Source organism: Schistocerca nitens, chromosome 2, assembly GCF_023898315.1.
Source record: "Schistocerca nitens isolate TAMUIC-IGC-003100 chromosome 2, iqSchNite1.1, whole genome shotgun sequence".
Lineage (NCBI taxonomy): Eukaryota > Metazoa > Arthropoda > Insecta > Orthoptera > Acrididae > Schistocerca > Schistocerca nitens.
The window spans coordinates 1,062,531,311-1,062,555,544 of NC_064615.1; the positions used below are offsets into that span (position 1 = coordinate 1,062,531,311).

A 24,234-nucleotide genomic window follows, 5' to 3' on the forward strand; every position below is an offset into this window, starting at 1 on the left:
ATCTCTGCTTTGTTCCACAGGTGTTTAAAGGGTGTATCTGTGGTCATTGGTTCCAGGTGTGTGACAAGTAAATATTTTTGTTTCAACACAGAATTATTGATGTGGGCTTGGTCAGCGTGCTAACTATCATATTTCGAGACTGACAGTTCACTGATTTATGTAAACTTTGTCGCAATGATGTTTTCGGTTACTGATAAACGTGGAGAAGTGATGTCAGTTTCAGTACGTGATGTTCCGAATGAATGGTTTCTCACTGCCACTCTTCCTCTTGGCACGCAATTTACAATACCATCGGAGTTCCCAAGATTACTGCATTTGCAACAGCCTGCGAGTCGAAATAATCTATTAGTAAACTGGACTAGTGTGTTAGTTTAAAACCAAATTACTACAGGAGCTTGTGAGAAAAACGAATTACTGAACAAAGGAGGTTACTGCGACGTCGCTGCTTTGAATTTCAGTGTTTGTTATGTACACTTTTTGTAACCAAATAGACATTGATAACCATAGATCAATTAATTTATTTCAGCATACCACTATTGACATTCTCATCACCAGTGATTGAAGATTTGAATTTTTTTTCCAGACTTGAAGCGGGAATGAAATGGCCGAATACTCTGAGTATATTTGCAGAACAAATACCTTTAGTAGTCCGGCGTACCTTGGTTGTGAGGATCAGTCAAGGCAGCCATGTGGTAAAGGGGCAATAAATGCTGTACGACAATTGATTCTTAAAAGCCCAACCATAGGTTCGTATTCTGAACTAACTATATTTTCCCGTGGGACTATTATAGTTGTATGCGCCTCGGAAAAAAAATTACATGCCTAATCTTAGCAGAGATATTGCAGACTTACGTTTTGTGTTTGATTTTAATGTCCTTATTTCTGTGCATAAATTGCTGAAAAATGAAAACACTGAATTCGAGTATTTATTCCCCCAGGTAGTACTCGCACAGACGATGAATTTCTTTTACGTTTCCTTCGTGCACGGAAATGTAATGTACCAGATGCCTTTGAGCTTCTGTGCAATTATTGCAGCTATAGACAACAAAACAGCAGCTTATTTGAGAAATTTGGACCTGCAGACACAGCTCTCCAGCAGGCTCTCCGTGATGGGTTTCCTGGAGTATTACCTCAAAGAGACAGGTATGTTGTTTGGTCACCATGAAAACTAGCCAATTGTATCTTAACAAATTTTCCAGTGGATTGCAATCTTCACTAAAATGTTTGGCTAACTTTAAAAATGGGGTATGTTCTACTATACCATTTTATCCTCAAGATCCCTGTGTGCGCGATATATAGGGGATTGTAATATATTCGTAGAATCAGCATTTAATACCAGTTCTTGAAACCTTGATAACAGATTTTCTCAGGGTAGGTTACGTCTACCTCCAAGAGTCTTCCAGTCCAGTTCCTGCAGTATCTCTGTGACACTTTCCCACAGATCAAACAAACCTGTGACCATTCATGCTGCCCTTCTCTGTATACGTTCAATATCCCCCATCAGTCTTATTTGGTAAGGATCCCACACACTGGAGCAGTATTCTAGAATTGGTTGCACAAGTGATATGTAAACAATCTCCATTGTAGTCTGACTGCATGTCCCCAGTATTTTACCAACAAACCAAAGTCTACCATCTGCTTTACCCTCAACTGGACCTATGTGATTATTTCTTTTTGTATCTCTATAAAGGTATTTGTATGAGTTGGCCAAATCCTACAGCGACTTATTGATATTATAGTCATACACTACATTTTTTCATTTTATGAAGTGCACAGTTTTACATTTCTGAACATTTAAAGCAAGTTGTCAATCTTTTCACCACTTTGAAATCTTATCAAGATGTGACTGAATGTCTATACATCTTTATTCACTTAGCATTTCATTATAGATAACTGCACCACCTCCAAAAAGTTTGAGGTTACTATTAATATACAACTCTAACAGCAAGGGTTCCAACACACTTCCCAGGGAAACACTGACAATGATTCTCCATCCAAGATCACATCCTGCATCCTCCCTACCAATAAGTCTTCAGTACAGTCACATATTTCACTTGATACCCATATATGATAATACTTTTGACAAGAAGCGTAGGTGTGGTACTGAGTCAAGTGCTTTTTGGAAATCAAGAAATATTGTATCTACCTAGGTGCCTTGATCCAAAGCTTTAAGTATGTCATATGAGAAAAGTGGCGTTATTTCAACGTATGCAGTACTGTAAGTGGGCACTGACTGTCATGTAGGCCTATATGGAAAGACTCCTGACATTACCGTATTATATTGGAAATGAAGGCATTTTGTGTGACAAACTATGCACTGTATTGTTTTGATTTTATATAGGCCTGTGCATTCGGAACTCATGTTCTTGGACGCTAAGAGACTGCGTTAACTGAACCACACTTACCCAAATGTGGCTATGAGAGGATGATTCATGATATTGTTGAATTGGTTAGCCCTCCTTGACATGTGCACTGCTGAGACATATGTATTGTTGCAAAAAAAAGGATCATCAAGCAGGAGTGTAGATGATAATTTATTTAAGCATAAGGATGTATACTAAATTAAATTAAGCAACAAGTTCAGAACTTTAGGAAGTTTGAAATTTTGCAGGAATAGGCAAAAGGAGAAATATTTAACAGGAGACTTGAAAAGTTCTGATTCCTTTAATCATCAAGATAGTGGACATCTACATTTCAGTCGTATTCAGTGTGCAACCACATCACTCATTATACCCAAATAAAATCACACAAAATATTTAACTTAAGCAATAAAATGAAACAAATGGGACAGTCACCGGAAGTAGAATGTTTTGAGCAGGGAAAAATGAAAAATATGACAATAAGAATCATGACACCATTCCAAAACAAATATTAACCAAAAAATGTCCACCAGCCTACAAAACCACATCAGAAAAGGCACCCTCCACAAACAAGCAGCCATCCGTGTTCCTGCAGTATGATCCCCTCTCTGACTATTAGCTTTTCCAAACTGAAATTCATCAATTTCCAGAGCTATAGCTCCCACCCCACCCCTCCTGTGCTTAATAAACTCGGTACACACTTCACAAAAGAAAAAACACTAGTCCAACACGCACCTCTCTCTCACACCAGTCTCATGCGCTCCAAACTAGATAGGATTACAGTAACACAAACTGTAAGTCAACAACACAATATCTTGCAAGCCAGGCTAGATTGCTCAAACCAGGAACTGCTCCTAATCGATATCAAGTCATTAATCCGAGGACACCACCTCATATACAGATCTCTGCTTTGAGAAAGGAAATGTTAACTTGATAAGCTTCCCACACTGGCAGCACCTAACACACCCAGCGAACAAAACAACTAACTGTAAAAACTTGATGGCACCAGTCATATCATCCCACATGCAGCAGTTAACATCTGACTGATAAATTTAAAAGTTAGATGCATACCTAGAAACAAACAACAAAAAATGAAATTAACCAAATGAACAAATTTCAAATGACAGACTAAGAGCTAAAAATTGAAAACAAATTGGTAGCTAATAATTACCGAAATTATAAATAAATGGCAGGCCAACAACCACCTCCAAAAACATGATTTACAATACCAGAAAAATCCAGTACAGTTCTACCATTACTCAGAAACAAATTGCGAAAACAAACATCCAACATAGGAGTGTGCTACCGCTTACTCTTAACATGCCCTCTACAGTTCACAATCTGTTGCAAACATGCTGCATCTCCATAATGTCACACAGCACTGTTACATCATGGGTCAAAGCCAACAACTGGAAACACAGCTGTTAGTTGAGTTCATTATGCAAATAGCAAAAGATTGTACAGGTGCTAAGAAAGCAAAAGAAATGGAAAATCTCAAAAGGAACAATGCAGCTACTAAAAAGAAGACTACGCTTTGATCCTGAATGATGATGGAAATACAGGAGATGATGTTGAATTGAAAACTATATGGAAATTTCTTCAGGATAGCCTGAGGACCTATCATAAAAATTTGCTACCATAAGATGAAAAAAAAGCAAAACTCTATTGAGAAAACAAAACAGAAAATTATACTGAGTAGATACAACACTCTTCTCAGTTAAGACTGCCATGTGGCGTTGTGTTAAAGAAAAGCGGAAATTGTACATGCACTTAACCTTGCCTATTAAAAAAAAAATTAATAAATACATAAAAACTTTGCTTTTGTTATGAGTGCTTTTCGTACAAACAAGATTTCTTAAATTGTTTGAACAGTTGAAAAGTTGGTTCAGAAGTACACAAAACTAGTAAGTACATTCTGGAAGTAATGACAGATGAGATGTAACAGCTTTTTAATGGAAAGATACTTAGGAATTTCAGCAGAAATTGTTAAAGCTGTAGACAAAATATTATAATAGAGACTCGCAAAATGGTTTGCAGGAGAGGATAATTCTCTAAAACTGGAACAATGTTTACACATGTCAGTCTCCTCTCTGATTGTTCAAGATATTCACTAAAGCTATCACCAACACCTTAGAAAAAAATTAGATTTCAACCAGACTTAGAAAAAAGTTGCCATTTACCAGATACACAACACGATGAATCATTGTCAAACCATGAATGAAATTATTGAACAAACTAATGGGTATGAATTTGTCTGCGATTTATCCAATTTGATAAAGCTGTTGATTAAATTTCATCACAATCAGTACTAAAAACCCTGAGAAGCAACTTACTGATAATCCATAGATTATGTTTGAGCGTTGTCGTCACTTGCATCGGGCAGTAAACTACAAGATGTCTTCTTCTGTGCTCTTTCTTTATTAGGTGCAAGCTTCCATGCATTGCAAAGTGCACATCCAGTCTCTCTCTCTCTCTCTCTCTCTCTCTCTCTCTCTCTCTCTCTCTCTCTCTCGTCGTAACCTGATGTGGGTCGCAATGAAGTTAATTTGAATCTCACAATCAGATTGGAGATGGTGTGAGATTTGTGATCAACCGTTTCAGGCACATGAGTGATTATGTGTATAGGTGAGATGGCGACAAGGGTCAGGCTGAGATTTTTTGGGTTTCTGTGGTTGAGACTGTACAAAATGACTGATGTCAGGGTAAGAGGTAGATAATTTATGGTGTCAGCAAGGAAATGAGGCTCTGGATTGGCTTCTAGTCTGCTTTGCACCTAACTAACCAACCAACCAACTAAATAATTTTAATGCTTCTTTATATGTTTACTTGAATATGCCAAATAGCACAGATACTAGTTTATCACTTGAGTCCTAAGACACAGTTAACATACATATAACATAACAGATGAGACTTGTAATTTAATACTATTGTGAGATGCTGTAACCAGCTGCTGGAATAAATGGCTACATCAGCCTAACACTATCAGGGATAGGCTACACAAAGTCTAACGATGGGTTAACAATGGTATTCCGGACCATGAATCATGGAATGAACCATTTTCTATTGCTCTGATTGAACCCTGTGGTTCAGTTACACATCACACTGGAAATGACAACCAAATATATGCACATATAGGCGAGTGTAAAAATTAAACCACCAACCTTAGTCCAGAAGTATGTATAGGCAACTTTTACAAGCTTAATTGATTGTAATTCTCACTTTCATACTACCTGCTGTCAGCTGGTGATCATCCAAGGTGCTGGTAGATGACCGTAGGTTCGAACTTTGCTGCAGTCTGGAACCCTGTCCTTCTAGTTGATTGGTGGCATCTGTATGCTGCATTTGGGCCTGTTTGCTTGCAGATGGTGTGTGTGTGTGCATAACTTTTTGCATCCAATTTTCAGTCAGCTAGATGGAATCAGCAGTGTCACACCAAACTGGCAAAAGTGACTGGCATACCAGCCTCAATCTAAGTTATCAGGTTTACTGCTGATATTCGCGTGTTGTTGTCTTTTTTCTGGCTACTGTTCATTATCCAGTCAATACACTTTTAAAGCTGTTTTCACACTAATTTCAACTGCTTCTCTGACCACAGAGCCCCAGTTGTTCATCAGTTTCAAGACAGGCACGCTAAGCCCCTGATTATGATGACAGGAGCAATCATCAAAAGCTAAGGGAATTTCTTTTTAATATGATGTGGGCAAGTAAACCAAGAGCTTTTTATTCAAGGGTTCCATTCTGACAGACATCGTAGTAGTCACAAAGAAATAAAAATTGTTTACGGTGTGTTTACAATCATTGTGATTCACAAATTTTAACTCACAACAGCAAAAAGCATTCAAAAACTAACAGTTACTCAGTAAGCACTGAAGATATATATATTTGGCAATTACTAGGTGACAAGAAAAGAAATTGATCCGGAAACAGATTTGAGCGGAAGGTGCTATGATGACGGTAATCATGTGTGTGCATAGGTGGCCTTTGTACAGCAGTGGCATGTCAAGTGGCTGACAGTGATAATGTTGAGGCTGATTGTATTCCTACTCCAAATTAATTTTTCTGTAGTGGTCTCTATTTCCTGAATTAATTTAGTCCTAAGTCAGGAAATATATGTGCATTGGATGTACAGTTTCACTCTGCCACTCTTTGGCAGGGAGTAATAGCTGGTTAAGTACAGTATGTTCCTCAAAGCACTGACCTTAATTTCAAACTTAGTGGATGTAAGATATTAGTGTCATAGGGGAAGTAACAGATATAAGAAACTGCGAAATTTGTTACAGTGCCATCTCTCGTAAACATTGCCATCACAACAATTTAATTTCATACCCTTTTTAACTTTTGTGATAACAATGTACTACCCATGTTTATTTGGTGTATTAAATTGTGTTCACATCTACATCAATACTCCTCAAGTAACCGTACAGTGTGTGGCAAGAGTTAATGTGTACTTCTATCATTTCTCACTTTTTCTGTTCCATGCACAAGTGGTTCGTGGAGGCATGGCTTTTGCTGTGCTTCCATATGAGCTTCAAATTGTCTAATTGTTGTGTACATAGTTCCGCGTAGTCAGCGCGTACACAACTTTCCCAATAGAGCGTGCCCTGCTAAGCACAACAGCGCAGGCGCAGCGCTCGACCGTCTCCGCACTACGAGATGGCGCTGTCTTAGAGACGGACCAAATTCTGCTTCCTCCGATCCGCGTATTAATATGTAATGCAACCAATGAGATTGCTGCTAACGTAGAACCTTTTCTCCTCGCGGATCACACTCGCGCAGTGATACCTGAACGCGCGAGGTATAACAAGTGTACAGACCTCCGATTAGTGAGTCTGCATTAGTCTGTATTTGTCTGTAGTCAAGTTTCAGTCTGCACCTAATAAGTACCATATTCCTGTACATAGCCATGAAGATAAATGAATAGACACTTTGTCAAGTATCAGAGATATGTGAGAATAAGATTAACGTGCCAAGACCAAAGGAACTTCAGATTGTCAACTGTAAATAGCATCCAGAATCAAGTTAAGTAAGGTTTATGATTGTTATTATTTTAATAAATGTGTGTGAAAATTAATCAAGTTCTGTTTAAAGTTGGTCGCTGTCAATCTGCTACTCTAAGCGTGCAAGTGGCATCTCTATCGTCTGACCTAACGGCAGAAGATAAACTCACCACGATAAGACCACGAGACATATTGCTGACACTCGCCTACTTCGTTAGAGCGACAAGTCAAATAATCTGATGGTGTGTGTACCGAAGGTCTTACAGTACACACACCACACTAATATTACTGGTGTAGAAGCAATATGTTGTAGTACTCTTTATGAATTTGCGCTCTCTGAATGTTAACAATAGTCATCCCATTGATGCCATGCCCCCCTTGTAGCATCTGCCACCAGAGTTAGCTGTGGATCTCTGTGACATTTTCACACGTACTAACCGAACCTCTGATGAAACATGCTGCTCTTGTTTTGATCTTCTGCTGTGTTAATCCTTTTCTCATAAAGGCCCATACAAACAAAGAATACTCAAGAATCATTTGAATGAGGGTTTTGTAAGCTCATTACTGTAGGATTCCTCCAACGAATCTCGGTCAGGATTTTACTTTTTGTGCAACTAGTTTCATGCAGTTGACTACATTAGGTTCCCCAGGAAATACCCCTAGATATTTTATTACTATTACTGTTTCTGGTAATAGATCACCAGTTGTGTTATTGAACAATAATGGATCTCTCTGCCTTCTTATAACAACACATTACATTTTTTAATTTTGTGGATTATCTTCCTGTCATGACACAAAGTGTAGATCCTTGGCAGGTCTGCGAACATTTTGTTATAGCTTTCTTAATTATGTGACTTTCCCATATGGCACACCATTATTTGTGAACAGCTTCATAGAACGCCTGAAATTGCCCACCAGGCAATATCATGAAGAGTAATAACCCTATAACACTCATTCACAGCATGTCTGAAGCTGCTTTGAAACCTGAAAATGTCTCCTCATTAAGAACAGCATGCTGAATTCTATATAATAAGAAGTCCTCAGTATAATTAAAGAGGAGTCCATTATTCTGTATGCTCCTAATTTTTTCAGCTGGCTTCTGGAAGTCAGGAAGCATGATAAGAATTTGATCGCCACTGGTGAATGCCTTTTGAATGTCATGAATGACAGAATCATTGTGTGCATTAACACATGCCAATTCCTTCAAAGGTGCATAAAACTTATTTCATGTTTTCTGCAGCAGATTTACTTCAGTGATGTAGGCCTACAGTTATAAACATCCATCTGATGACCCTTCTTAAAACCAGGAATGGCCTGCATTGTTTTCACCCACTTGGAATACTTCATTACTCCTGCACCCTATGATAATCAGCTTCTTCAAGCTGAGCGAGTTCTCAAGTTCTGTTATTTAATCGGTGTTAAGTCATAAAGGTACCTCATGAAGTCCACTCACCTTCCTTGTGTTGAATGATTTTAGTATAAAATACCATGCCCAAGTGTTACACTGTTTTGTTCTGCTCATTTACAGGAAGGAAATAATTCAGAAGTTTAAAGCTCCAACAACTCTATAATTATGTGGAACACATCACCAGCGGAATCATGTAAACACAATGAGATAAAACAGCAGTCATCATTAAATGGCTGCATAATTATTTGCACATTAAGCTCTAAATTTAGCAGCTGCTGTGCAATTTTTCTAATCTTACTCCATTCCTTTGTAGTTGACACAACAGATAGTGCAGCGTTTGAAGCAAATTTATCAGCATAAATGACTCAGCATATAATATGCACGTTACAATGCATTAATCTACACACACACACACACACACACACACAATTATACTTACATATTTCATCCTTATTTTTTCTTTTGGATAATTGGACATTATTTTTAGAAATAGTTCAGAAGATGGTCTCGTTAACTTGCTGATACATATCTGTGTCATGTATTTACTCATGACATTGGTGTACAGGGATTACCTAGAACACAGACATAACAATAGAGCTGTTCCATTGTATTTCTTAGTTTTTACTAATTTATTTTAAATCATAATGTAAAACAAGTAAATCAAAGAAGAGTTTTAAGTATTTGTTATGTAAAATAATATTACGTTGTCAAAAAATGGAAAATCCAGGATGGAATAACAACAATATTATGAAAAGGGTAGATTGCTACTCACCATATAGCAGGGATGTTGAGTCGCAGGTAGGCGCAATGAAAAGACTATTAAACACATAAGCTTTCAGTCAGAAGACCTTCTGAAGTAGGGGAAAAAAAAACCCTCACACACACACACACACACACACACACACACACAACTGCTGTCTCTGGGTGCCGGGGCCAATTGTGCATGATGGGAGAAGCATTGTGGGTGATAGGGGTAAGGAGGAGGCTGAGATGGGGAGGAGAGAGAGAGAGTAGGATATGGGTGGGTGGGGGTGGTAAAGTACTGTTTGTGGGAGCATACAGGGGCGAGGTGGAGAGAGGGTAGGGGAGCTAGGTGCAGTCGGGAGGTTAGACAGAGGGGGCACAAGAGAAGTAAAAATACTGCAGGTGCACTTGTGGAATAGAAGTCTGTGGTGTAAGAACAAGGAAGGGGATGGTGTGTGAAGGACAATGACTAACAAATATGTAGTTGGTATCTGTTCTTCCAGACATGTCCAAAAGAACAGATACCATTGGTGATCTTGCAGCTCTCAAAGAATGAAATTACAATGGAATCCAGACCATTAGGTGCTTACAGGTGTTAATAAATATCAATGGGGACAGTTGAAAATGTGTGCTCCGACCGGGACTCGAAGCCGAGGATCTCCTGCTTACATGGCAGACGGTCTGTCTAACTGAGCCACCAAGGACACAGAGGACAGTGCGACTGCAAGGACTTATCTCTGGCACACTCCCCAAGAGACCCACATTTCCAACTTACTGACCACACACTACATTTGCAGTTCCCGTGCTCACTATACTCATTAAAGCTTACAAGTTTAACAGTCTTTTTGTTGTGCCTATCTGCAATTCATCATCTCCACTATATGGGAAATAGCAGTATATCCTTTTCATAATATTTCATTTGCCAGACAGATACAGTCCTTATTACACAAAATTAACAGTTATTAATGGTTTGAACTTTCTGTGTTTTACAGGAGAGGAAGAAGAGTTCTTGTGATTTTTGCTGCTAATTGGGATCCTTCTTCATATGATTTGCTTACAATATATAAAGCCATTCTTTACTCTCTGGAAAAACTTATTGAATTGCCACGAAATCAAGTAAGTGGCTTTATCTTCATTGTCGACTGGAGTGGATTTGCATTCAGTCAGTCATCCAAGCTGAATCCTCGTGTTTTAAAGCTAATGATAAATGGCTTACAAGACTGCTTCCCAGCAAGATTCAAAGGGGTTCATTTTATAAACCAGCCATGGTATGTCGAGGCCGCACTGACAGTTATCCGTCCATTTCTGAAAGAAAAGACAAGAGAAAAAGTAAGTATGCAACATATCTAATTAGACTGATTTCACACATTTTTTATGCTTCCTATAAAATCTAGATTGGTAGCCATTGACAGCAGTTGGTAGGCATAATTGCTGTGACTTGTTATTTGCTCTGATTTTTTATAATTTGTAATATAAATAAGCAGTAAACGAGGATGCATGCCCACAAGTGTTGTTGCTTGATGTGAGACAGAAAAAAATTACTGTTCTGTTTTCACTTTGTGTTAAGCCATGTTTACCTGTTAGTTTTATTTTAATTGTATCCAGACCAAACGTACTTATCCAAGTGGTCAGTCGATAACCATAAATGTAGTACTGTATATCACTTACAAACTTTACTGCCATGACATTGAGCAGCAAGTATGATTAGATTTACTTGAACTATTGAGAAGAATGGGAAAGATATCCAAAGAAGAATTTTGGTCCAGAGCATTATTCTATCCTTAAATGATTGGTGTATCTGCTTATCATCTAAATAAATGACGATGTATTTCAGATAGTAGACAGGAATTCTAGAGGCTCTCCTACATACATTCTCAGATTAAAACTGAACCCAGGCGTGCTTCAATAAAGTTTGGTACCAAGCAAAAATCAGCATATATTGTACTCACTTTATAAAAGGGCACTGAGCTGCTTTAATGTGATTTCACTGGTGAACCTATTTTGAAACACACTGAAGCAGAATTTTTTATAGATATTAGCACAGTCCACAGGAAGGCCTAATTGTGACAAGGTGGAATCATTTCATTGAAGCCTTTGCCAGAACTAGATTTTGTACCAAATGTTGATCAACAAGCTTATCAGTGTGTCCAGGTAGAGGTACACCAAATGAAATAATGAAAGAACTCAACATTTTGTGTTGTTGGGTAAATACACAATCAATAGACACTGTTCCACAATGTGATCCTCACAATTTCCTGAACAGCTGTGAGTTGTGTTTACTGTGCAGCAGGCAGATGTTCTCCTCACAGTCAAAGTGTGGACACCAAAGTGAAAGGTGCAGTGTATGCTAAGGTTGGAAGAGTTAAAATCTGTAACACATTTTCAGTAGCATGCAAGAAGAGAGTGGAGTGTGGGTCCTCCCACTCACAAATTAATTTATCAGTGGGACAGAACCCTTCAAGGAACAGGAAATTTGATCTCCAATGCTGGAAAACGTATTTCTACACATGTGAATAAAGAATCTGTGGAACGTGAGTGCAAAGCATTTGCTAGGAGCTCAAGGAAAACCATTAGAAAAAATAAGAGGGAACTAGCCATCCCCCATTTGATAGTGCATGACATTGTGCATAAACACCTCTAGGTGCGTGCTTACAAACTCCAACTTTTGCATCACCTTAAGCTTGAGGATCACCACAGATGGTGTGATTTTGCTGTTGAATTGTTACATCGCACGGGCAAAAGCAACTACTACTTTAGCGCAGTGTTGTTCAGCAATGAACCTACCTTCCACATCTGCAGGAAAGTTGACTGACATAACTGTTGAATACAGGGAAGAGTTTTTGGTAGGGAGGACACAGTGTGTTATCTTGGATGAAGAGTCATCATCAGATTTAGAAGTAACTTCAGGTGTGCCCCAGGGAAGTGTGTTGGGACCCTTGCTGTTCATATTGTATATTAATGATCTTGCAGACAATATTAATAGTATAATCAAGCTTTTCACATATGATGTAATTATCTATAATGAAGTACTATCTGAAAGAAGCTGCATAAATATTCAGTCAGATCTTGATAAGATTTCGATGTGGTACAGAGATTGGCAACTTGCTTTAAATGTTCAAAAATGTAAAATTGTGCACATCACAAAACAAACAAAAAAATGTAGTATCCTATGACTATAGTTGATACAAATACCTGAGTGTAACACTGTTGTAACTTCAAGTTGAACAAATATATTTCAAGGAAGACGCAATACATGAAAGTCACAGTTCAAGTAAACAGAGTAAGACGTGTGTACACTTTAACAGTCAAATCATAACTGAATCCAAGTCTAGCGGCCACTGGCTGGCTGGCCGCTTAGGTGGCGCTGCTGCTGCATGGCTGGCAGACAGCGCCGCATGTAGAGGCCGCGCGTAACTGTGCAGCGGCACTTTGAAAGATTGGCGAGTCACAACACTTTTCCCCCCTTTGAATTTTTTGCACAGGTCTTGATGGAGGTGGCCTGTAGATTGCTAACATCCACAGGTGTTGTTTGACTGGCCATAAAGTCTCGAGGAGGAGGCTTCCCGTATGGACGGAAGTGTCCGCGATGATAACGGGTCGAGATGACAGCAGACATGGGGGTCGAATCTGCTGACGCCCCGTGCACCAATCTGCCCATTGCGGCAAGTCTGGTTGTTATAACAGGAGACATGGGCGATGTGTCTGCGTCCGTAGGAGAAGGAGGAGAGTAGAGTTGCTCTGACGGATGGTGGTCATCTGGTTCCTGCATGGGCACGTCTCCTGGTGGCGTCAGTTCTTGTGCTGGCACTGATACGATGGTGAGCGGACTGCGTTGTAAGTAATGAGACAGTCCAGTATCCCGAGCAACAGGTAGAGCTGAAGGTGGTGTAGCGGCATCCGGAACAGGCATTGCCGGCACACTAGGCCGAAGCTGGACCGAATGACGCACTGCAACACCCGTGTCCGTCTGGATTTCATACATGCGTCAGCCACGGTGTCATAAGATGCAGCCAGGACTCCATTTTGGCCGCCTGCCATATCCCCGTACCCGTACAAGGTAGTCGGCGGTGAACCGGCCAAGCGAAGGCACCCGTGGCCGTGAGGTGGAAGGCCGCAGAAGATGAAGTAGCGTGCGGGGCTGTCGGCCATGTAAGAGCTCAACCGGGCTGTGGTCGCCCATGGGGGTGAAACGGTAAAAAGCCAGAAATTGGAGAAGCACATCATCAGCAGCAGCATAAGAAGTCAGGAGTTTCCTCATCTGAGCCTCAAATGTGCGGACCAGTCGTTCAGCCTCACCGTGGATGGAACGGAGGGTCTGTGACATGCATGACGCCTTGACAGGCACAAAAATCCACAAAATCGGAAGAGGGAAATTGCGGACCATTATCAGTAACAAGAGTAGAGGGAAGGCCTTCCGAAGAGAAAATGCGAGCTAGAGCATTGGTGGTTGCCGTGGTGGTAGGCAACGTGCAACGGACAATGAAAGGAAAGTTAGAGTAGACGTCAATAACAAGAAGCCAATAAGTACCTAAAAAAGGTCCTGCGAAGTCAGCATGAATACGCTTCCAGGGCTTCCCAGGTGAAGGCCACGCTGACAAAGTTGACTTCGGGGCGGCGGCCAGTGACGCACAAGGGCCGACGCCGAGCCAGTACACATGACAGCACACCAGAGATTTTGTGCGAGAGACACCCCAGTGCCCTTGGTGAAGGAGGCGCAAGACCGAAGCACGCAAAGACGCAGGTACCACAACATGCGGCGAAGCATTTTCGGTGGAAAAGAGGATAACACCATCCCTAGCCGTGAGGCAGTAACGCAAAGCGTAGTAGTTCCGCAATGGATCAGAAGTCTTAGCGGACAGATGATCTGGCCAACCCTTCTGAATACAGCGTAAAACCCAGGAGAGGGTAGGGTCAGAACCCGTAGCAGCCGCCAGCCGGTCCCCGGTGATGGGGAACCTGTCCACAACTCGCTGCTCAGCAACATCCAGGTGGAAACACAAAAGTTTGTCCCTATCGAATGCCAGATCAAGACCCATGGGAAGGCGAGACAGTGCATCAGCATTCGCATGTTGAGCCGTCGGCCGGAAATGAATCTCATAATTGAAACGAGACAAGTAAAGAGCCCAACACTGGAGGCGGTGTGCAGCCTTGTCGGGAAGTGACATTGATGCATGAAACAAGGAAACAAGTGGTTTTTGATCCGTAACAAGATGAAATACACCAAACTTATGAAGAGCATAAATAATGGCCAAAGCTTCTTTTTCAATTTGAGAATACTTTTGTTGGGCATCCGTGAGCATTTTGGAGGCATAAGCAATGGGTTGTTCAGAACCGTCAGAAACACGGTGCACAAGGACTGCACCGACCCCATATTGAGAGGCGTCCGTGGCAAGAACAAGATGTTGGCCAGGTCGATAAGTAGCCAGGCACGGGGCCTGCTTCAACATAGTCTTCAATTTCTGGAAAGCCGCATCGCATGACGCGGACCAGTGAAGAGGCACGTATTTATGCAACAGGCGATGCAACGGCTGAGCCACCGAAGCAGCAGACCGTAAAAACTTGTGATAGTATGCTATTTTCCCCAAGAAGGCCTGCAGTTCCTTAACAGATAGAGGGCGAGGAAGGGCATCGATCGCAGTGACAGTTTGCTGAAGCAGACGAATACCATCCCGAGAGAGTTGAAACCCCAAGTACGTGATAGATGCCTGAAAAAATTTTGATTTCTGAAGATGACACTTAAGACCAGCAGTCTGTAAGACATGAAAAAGTATGCAGAGATTTTGAAGATGTTCGTCAGTGGTGGAGCCAGTGACAACAATGTCGTTCTGGTAATTTATACACCCAGGGACAGTGAGCAATAATTGTTCCAAGAATCGCTGAAAGAGAGCAGGGGCGCTGGCAACCTCGAATGGCAATCATTGGTATTGATAGAGGTTGAAAGGCATGTTAAGGACCAGAAACTGCCGGGAAGCAGCATCGAGAGGAAGTTGTTGATAAGCTTCTGACAGGTCAAGTTTAGAAAAATACTGGCCTCCAGCAAGTTTAGTGAACAATTCTTCAGGTCGAGGCATAGAGTATGTGTCGACAAGGCACTGAGCATTTACAGTGGCTTTGAAATCACCACAGAGATGAATATCACCATTTGGCTTAGCAACGACAACGACAGGAGAGGACCACTCACTGGAAGTTACAGGAAGCAAGACCCCTGAAGCAGTGAGACAATCCAGCTCCTGTTTGACCTGATCACGAAGGGCAGTGGGTTTGAGTGTGATATGAGCTTCAAAGTCGTTTGCACAGCCTAACCCAGGAGAAAAAAAGGACGAAAATGTCATCGACAAGGAATCTTGAGCATAAGGAACAGCATCAGAGACGATATTGACAGAGTCATCTATGGGGAACCCAAAAACGCGAAAGGCATCAAAACCAAAAAGATTCTCTGTGTTACTATGGTCGACCACAAATATGGGAACAGTGCGAACGACAGATTTGTAAGATACCTCAGCATCAAATTGTCCAAAGAGAGAAATCTTCTGTTTATTGTAAGTCCATAATTGCCTAGTGACAGGTGACAGGATTGGAGAAACCAACTGAAGATATGCCTGAGAATTGATGATAGTGGCAGTAGAACCAGTATCCACCTGCATGCGAACATCTTGACCAAGGATTTGGACAGTGAGGAATAACTTCCCTCAAAGGGAAGAAGTACAATTGACAGACAACACAGAATCAGAATCAGCGTCATGTTCATGAACATCATGTATGCAGTCGGATTTGCAAACGGATGACACATGAACCTTTTTTTTGCATTTGTGACACATGGCCCAATGTTGTGGACAATCTTCTCGTGAATGTTTCGTAATTCACCGCGGACATGAAGGAAGTTGCCATGGGTTTTGCTGGAGTTTCTTAGAGGTTTGTTTATGGTGAGTCCGAGGCTGCACTTGGGAGCGTACTGCGGTCACATTGGCCGGCAGTGACACGCCACACGCTTCGTCAACATCGCACAGAGGTTGTATTTCCCCAACGTCGCCCCATGCCTCTATTTGCACTCCAGCGGCACGAGAAATTTCAAAAGACTGAGCGATGGATAGGACTTCGTCGAGAGTCGGCTTTGCCAAGTGAAGGGCACGTTGCCTAACTTCTTTGTAGGGCGCCGATCGGATAATAGCATCCCATACCATGGAATCTGCGTAGGATTCTTTGTGAACTTCAGTAACAAATTGACACTTTCTACTGAGTCCGTGAAGTTCAGCAGCCCAAGCACGATAGGATTGATTCGGTTGTTTTTGAAAATGATAAAAGGCAACACGAGAGGCTACCACATGCATTTGCTTTTGAAAATAGACGGACAGAAGTGAGCACATTTCAGCGAAGGACAAAGACGCAGGATCTTTCAAAGGAGCCAATTGCGACAACAACCGATACATTTGAGGTGAAATACATGAAAGGAACAGAAACTTACATGTTTGTTCGTCCGCAACATGAAATGCCAAGAAGTGCTGTCGAAGACGTTTTTCGTAATCAGACCAGTCTTCCACCGTCTCATCGTAAGGAGGAAAAGTAGGTAGAGATAACGACGAGAGACCCCCCGCATTTGATGCCATGACGAAATCACGAATCGCATTTGTGAGAAGCGTTTGCTGTTCTATGATATCTCTCGCAGTAGTTGCTCTAAAGTAGCCATGGAAACATGTGGGTCAACGATGGAAAAGAAAAATCACTACCTCGTCGCCAATTGTTGTAACTTCAAGTTGAACAAATATATTTCAAGGAAGATGCAAGACATGAAAGTCACAGATCAAGTAAACAGAGTAAGACGTGTGTACATTTTAGCAGTCAAATCATAACTGAGTCCAAGTCTAGCGGCCGCTAGTTGGCTGGCCGCTTAGGTGGCGCTGCTGCTGCACGGCTGGCAGACAGCGCCGCATGTACAGGACGCGCGTAACTGCGCGGCGGCACTTTGAAAGATCGGCGAGTCCCAACAAACACGTTGTAGGGATATGAAATGGAATGATCACATTGGTAGAATACCAAGGAAGTGCAGTCAGTCTACAATGGACATTGTTTACATATCACTCATGTGACCTGCTCTAGAATACTGCTCAGGTGTGTGGGACCTGTACCAAATAGGACTAATGCGAGATTTGAATGTATACAGACAAGGCCAGCATGAATGGTCACCAGGTTTGTTTAATCTGTGGGAGAGTGTCACAGAGATACTGAAGGACCTGAACTGAAAGACTCTTGAAAATAGTCATAAACTATTCCGAGAAAGTCTATTAACTAAGTTTCAAGAACCAGCTTTAAATGGTTACTGTACAAACCCCTACTCACATAGGGATCGTGAGCATAAGATTAGAATAATTACTGCATGTATAGTGGCATTCAGACAATAGATATAGGTATCTCCATGAGACTTTTCCTGAGCATTGGATCAGGAGAAGGATCAGATTGTGTGGTCCCTTCGGTCTCCCAATCTGACTACTCTGAATTTCTATACATGGGGGTTAATCAAGGACATTGTTTACAGCAAAATTCGAGATACGGTAGATTTGGGGTAACAGATATATGGTGCAGCAGAAGCAATAACACCTGTCATGCTTACGAACTTGTGGTGAGAAGTGGAGTAGTTTCGATATCTGTCGGAGCTACAAACAGTGTTCACATTGAACTGTACCAACATGCATATAAATGTCTGTGCTCCTGAGTACAATGTTTGACAAATAAAGTTATAAACCATAATAAGTACTGAAATATAAACCTCTAGCTTGGATCACCTGTGTTTCCTGACACTGGTTTGAGATCACAATAAAATGCTTAATGCTGAATAAAATACTGACCTCTTTCAACAAACAAATCCCTATACGTTGACCAGAATATATTTAATTTAAAAGAACAAAATGCTGGAGTGTGTGTAAATAATAACAAAAACTGAATGGGCAAAATTATACAATAATACAAGCAAATCCATTCCAGTAAACATGGGTCTGCAAGCAAGTCATTTGTGAAATAATTGTGAATGTGTTAGTTACAAGCCACCATTGACTTCAGTATGAAATCTCCATCTAGTTGAGCTGAAGTTTCCGTCATTGCCTACTTTATCAACATGTTACAATTTTCTGTTAAAGGAAGTGTTCTGATTGTTGTCCTCACATTTGAATGCAGTACTTCTGTCTCTGCCACGAGTTAAGAATTTTTTTAAACACATCCAAATCATCACATAAATCTTGACAAGATTGTAAAATCTGCTGCTCCAGTTCTTCAGGCAAATCAATACGAGAACTGTATACTTCACTTTTGAGATGGCTTCGACATAAAATCATATGGATTGAGGTCAGGTTATCTACGAGGCGAAGGTACAGGCCGTGCTCAATGTATCCATGTTGGACTGTGTTGGTGTATTAGGTATCAACTTACAGCAGCAGCAAAATATGCCTGTGCACCATTATGCATATTCCGTATTCCCCAACCTCGGCCTGTGCATGAGATTTGACCCTAATTAGATGGGGAGATTGAATAGTTTACACATCAGATACATTTGTACTAACTAGAGCAATATTTCATATTAAAGTAGTGGCATCTCATAAACGCTTTCTCACAATTACTTCCCAAAGGGTTATTTGCAGACCCATGTTTACTGCATCATTTTGGCTTATATTATCATGTAATTTCAGCTCAGTCAGTTTTCACCATTACTTATAGGGTGGCGCAAAAAAGTTTTGCCCATTCATTTTTGAATAAACATGTTACTGTTAAGACAATTTCAGTGGAATGTATACTACCATGGAAAATACTCCGCAGAGATTTGTTCTAACTCAGCTCATGTCTTCTATGATTTCACTACAAGCTTGAAGAATAAGGCATATGAGCTGCATTAAATCATATGGACGCTTTAGGAAAATTATTTCCTTTAGGTACCCACAAAGGAAGAAGTCACATGGGTTGAGTTCTGGACTATTGTGGGACCACAATTGTCTGTCACTAAAATCTGAGAGAAATGACGTGCATCTCGAAATGCTTGTGTAAGAAGTCCAACACAGTGTTTGCAGTATGCGGTCTTTCTCCATCTTGCATGAACCACTGCATGTTGAAAGGCAACAAAGTAGCAAGAAGCTGTGGAAAAAAGGTACTATGGAGCCTGGAGAGCAACTCGTACTTCTTCAATATCCTCCAGCAAACAAACAGGCTTCAGCCGAAGTCGATTTGCTTCCAATATTTATCCTTCTCCTACGAATTGATCATATAGCCTATGAAAAGTTCTCTCACAAGAGGTCTGCTGTGTATTAAACTGTTGTCAAAACCATCTCTGAGTTGCAATAGGACTTTTCATTTCATAAAAAACTAACAGAACTGTCGATCACTGCTGCGTTGTTAGTTGTCCATTGCCAGCCATGCTGTAAACACTAGTCTCCTAATGATGGTATCATGGATTATGCATCATTTCGTAACTCATTTGTTTCTCCAAGCCATATTGCTGCTGCTGGTGAGACAGTCAACAGGATATCTAATGTGTGTTATAAACTATGAATGAAACAAATGGTAACATATTTTGTGCGCATCCTGTGTGATATAACCTGTGTATCACTTTGTAACTCAGTAGGATTTACATAGAAAGATAGATTTAGAGAAGCTGAAAATGAAATATAATTACTTTGATGTACAAAATTATGTCATGCTATAACCTATTAAATGGTGTGCTAATGTACTAATAAAAGAAATATAAGTTGGTAACTATTTCTCGTATCTGTTGGGTGACAAATGTTTTCTGATCATGAAAGGCAATACAAGTCACAAGACAAACTAAATTATTTTGGAAATGAGTTAGCATACAAAATCACCAGTAAAGTATCCTTCTACAGCTATGCTATTGTTTTGAAATGGAGAGCTTTGACAGTGTACGGTCATTACGTTTAACTTTTCACATGATAATATATTACAATTTAGGAAGAATATAGATGAATATATCTGACAGATACATGAATAAAAGTGACAAAGTTCTTTAATTATGATGTATATTTCATAAGTGTCTTCATTCTCAATAGATATATCTACACGGCAACAATATGAGTACACTACACGAGTGTATAGCACGAGATGTACTGCCAGCAGAGCTTGGAGGAGAAGGACCCTCGTATAATCAGCTCTCGTGGGCAGACAAAGTTTTGGAGGCTGAGGACAGCAAGACAGATAATAATACAGTTCAGCTGACTCCTCCCTTCAAAAGGAAGGAGAATTCTCGGTAGTTGGTGCCAGAGGATTTGTCAGTAAAGCTTGCCAACATTCCACAAGTGTGTGTGATTTTTATTAGTTGGTGGAGATGACAATTTTGGCTTGTATTATGATGTTATGGAGTGATCTCACTTTATTAAAAATGTTGGTATTTCAGTATTACAACTAGTCTTAATAAGTGTGTATGTGGATTTGTGATACTGTTCGCACAAATGAGCAACTTGTACAAATTGTATTTTTTTTATATTTATAAGAAAACATATTTTTCATAAAAGCATACTGTTTTTAAAAATGTGTTTTGGAAAAATTGTATGATAAATATGTGAGTTTGTTTTGCATAAAATGTTAAGGCAAGGACAGTTTCAGTATTCAGTACACTAAAGAGCAGCTATCATATATTTTAAATTAGTGTTTCCTCAGTTGTGTGTCTAGTTGATCAGATGTATTTTGTGAATAAATTTTAACTGTTTAAAAGGTTGTTGACAGTGAGTTTCATACTTTGACAAAAACTGTGCTAGACTTCAAGGATTGCAATATTTTAGATATGATTTAGGGTTTCTAGAGTTGTATGATTTAAATTATGGTATTAATGAAAAATATTATAAAGACTTGAAAAATCCATGACTAAGGATGGGGTTGTGGGACAAATGTGGGATTATCTCTCGTTACCATTTTTCATTGGGAGGCTGAGGTCAAGGACCAGACAGTAGTAGTTGATCTTAATGGTATCAGAGGGGATTTGGTTGTTAAAGAGATATGACAGAGAAGAAAAAAACTAAATATGTTATGTATGAAAATACAGAAAACAAACAGCCTGTTTTGCTAATCAACCAAAAAATGGTTATGTGGCAGTCCATTGTCTGCCAGCCCAACAAGGTTGTATATAATTTCTGTAAATTGTATATGAATTCCATCGAATTTATATGATTGTCACCAATATTCATGTTTCTACACAGAACTTAGTAAGGTATTTGTAAAATCCTTCGCTTGAATATTTTGGACCTGTGAACATTGCAATTAGTACTAAAATGGACTATCTTTAAAAAATTTTCTTTGATGTTGTATCTTTGTATAGAGATTCTCTGAAGTCTTATCTTTGTATACAGACACTTTTGCTATTGTAGATAGGTTTCTTTTAGTGTTTTATGTCAAGTTGTGTGCTTCAAATTTTTTTTATTGTTTATAAGAGTGATGCTTTAATTACACTGTTGTTTGTATCACTTACACCTATTAAATGACAAAGTAACCTAAATAATCTTGCCTGGTTTGATGACTGTTCTTTTTTTTGGGGGGAGGGGGGGGGGGGCACTGATGCCATTTGCTTGTGACTGGTTATACTCAATGCTGTATCGCATTAAATTTACTTAAATATTTTGAAAAAAAAAAAAAAAACTGACCTTCACTTAAATTTTTATCATTCTTTCATTCTAACCTTAAGCACTTGTAAATGTTTTTAAATTGTTGCCTTTTCAAAACGTGTCAAAAAAAGGTCTAGTGAATCTTTCAACGTATGATTTTGTTCATAGCTGTAGTTCAGTACTGCAGAATATTTCAACAAAGATAAAAAGTCGCTCATCAACTGCATAAGAAAACTTTCACTTAGTTCACTTCACCAGTTTAAACTGTCACCTTCAGAAGTGAAATAGGCTCAAATCTGTGGTAACCCAATGTCAAGATTAAAATTGGGCAGTAGTGTCCATTGCAACAGAATCAATAAAACAAAGTGACATCACTAGAAATATATGATACGTGCAATGCATAACAAACAGTTAACTGTCAAATCACAAATCGTACATAATTGTGCAATGAAAGTCAACCAATATACCAGCAAACTATTAACTGTCAAATCGCAAATCGTCCTTAGTACATGCAGTGAAAGTCAACCAAAATAGAATACTATGTACGCTTTGAAATTTGACAGTTAATTGTTTGCTACTCATTGCGCATATCATATATTTTTAGCGATGTCACTCTATTTTATTGATTCTGTTGCAAAGAAAACTACTGTCCAATTCTTATTTTGAAGTTGGCATATCAGTGATTTGAGCCTATTCCACTTCTGAAGATGACAGTTTAAAACTGTCAAAACTGGTAAAGTCAAACAATGGAAAATCCAGGGTGAAATGTAACAATATTAGAGAAGGAAAGTTGGTACTCACCGTATAGCAGAGATGCTGAGTCACGATAGGCACAACAAAAGGATTCACACAATTACAGCTTTCGGCCACGCGCGTGAGTGTGTGTGTGCATGTGTGTCTATTGTTGACAAAGGCCTTATTGGCTGAAAGCTATAATTGTGTGAATCTTTTTGTTGTGCCTATGGCGACTCAACATCTCCGCTATATGTTGAGTGGCAACTTCCCTTCCCTAATATTGAAACTAGTAAAGTGAATCAAATAAAGGTTTTCTTGTGCAGTTGGTGACTGACTTTTCATCTTTGTTGACTTTTCAGCTTATTGAGATATATTCACTTGAAATTACTCTGGAAAGTCACATAGGTTATTCTGTTAAGTATGATAATTGCTTTAATGACTTTGATCACCCAAATGTGTAACATCATGGTACAGAGGTTTCATGTCTGCACTTAATTGAAACTAAACTAAATTGTGTAATTTTTGAAATGTTTTATATTGATTAAAAATTACACACAATTTTTTAGGAATTTTTAAATCCCTGTTGAATCCTTTTGTGGAATACCAGTATAATTTTCAGGAGAAGAAATACTTTGAAGTAAACTGCAGTGGGGTGAGTATAATGAAGCCATTACATTTTCCCATATTCTCTCGCATTTTGTGCCGCCCCCCCCCCCCCCCTCTCCTATCACTGTCAGCTTCATGGTTTCATCTGTTCTTAACTCATTCCACACTCTTGTTTGTGGGTGTAATATAAAGAGCGTGAGAAAATAAGGCATGGGAGCTTCTATTAGTCAAGTGAGTTCGGGGAGTGAGTGAAGCTTGTTGTGAAAACTTAAGCAAGGAATGTAGCACAGTTGGAGAAGGATTTCTCATCACTGCAAATATGCTTTCTGTGGTGACACTGTGAGAGACTTTTTATGTGGAAACGGTGCCAGATAAAAGCTATGAAAGTGGATATGTTCCTGGTCAGTTATTTGCTAAAAATAAACAGATCATTTTATTGAACCAGCAGAGAAGTGAAAAAAAGGAAGATAGGGTTTAACATCTTGTCAGTAATGTCATTTGGTGGTAGAGCATGTGACAAAGCAGGTGGATTTTTTGCATCGGTTATGTTTTTCTAATACCGAAAATAACAAAATTTTATTTTGCTTGAAGATTGTGCGACTTATGAACTATCAGTAATTTCAAGATTCATTGTCGTGGTTTATATCTGTACTACTAACTAAAGATTCTATTCTATTCTATTTCTTTGATGCTATTACCAAAAATCGCAAAGTATTTCACCAATTTACTTCAAATTTTTATATATTGCATTAATAAACACTGAGATGGTCTTAGGCCATATGTTTTTCAACATACAT

The 24,234-nt window shown here is 39.6% G+C and overlaps 1 protein-coding gene and 1 long non-coding RNA gene across 5 annotated transcripts in view; one reads left to right on the top strand and one right to left on the bottom strand.

The window, feature by feature from the left end:
- On the top strand, positions 1 to 24,190 carry LOC126237433 (clavesin-2-like). Of its 4 annotated transcripts, none has more exons than XM_049947548.1 (5): positions 1 to 56; positions 584 to 746; positions 939 to 1,143; positions 10,502 to 10,838; positions 20,552 to 24,190. In XM_049947548.1, the coding sequence occupies exons 2-5, from the start codon at positions 602 to 604 to the stop codon at positions 20,750 to 20,752; spliced, it is 888 nt and encodes a 295-aa protein (XP_049803505.1). In that variant the 5' UTR covers positions 1 to 56; positions 584 to 601; the 3' UTR covers positions 20,753 to 24,190. The 4 variants fall into 4 exon arrangements, with proteins under 4 accessions (XP_049803505.1, XP_049803506.1, XP_049803504.1 ...); XM_049947549.1 differs by having other exon boundaries at positions 18 to 67; XM_049947547.1 differs by lacking the exon at positions 1 to 56 and adding an exon at positions 81 to 459.
- LOC126237435 (uncharacterized) overlaps positions 2,784 to 24,234 on the bottom strand; it is a 27,626-nt gene continuing 6,175 nt past the window's right edge. The window contains exons 2-3 of the long non-coding RNA XR_007545072.1: positions 9,205 to 10,814; positions 2,784 to 3,431 (exon numbers count right to left, since the gene is read on the bottom strand). This is a non-coding gene — a long non-coding RNA (uncharacterized LOC126237435). The remainder of the gene's footprint in view (positions 3,432 to 9,204; positions 10,815 to 24,234) is intronic.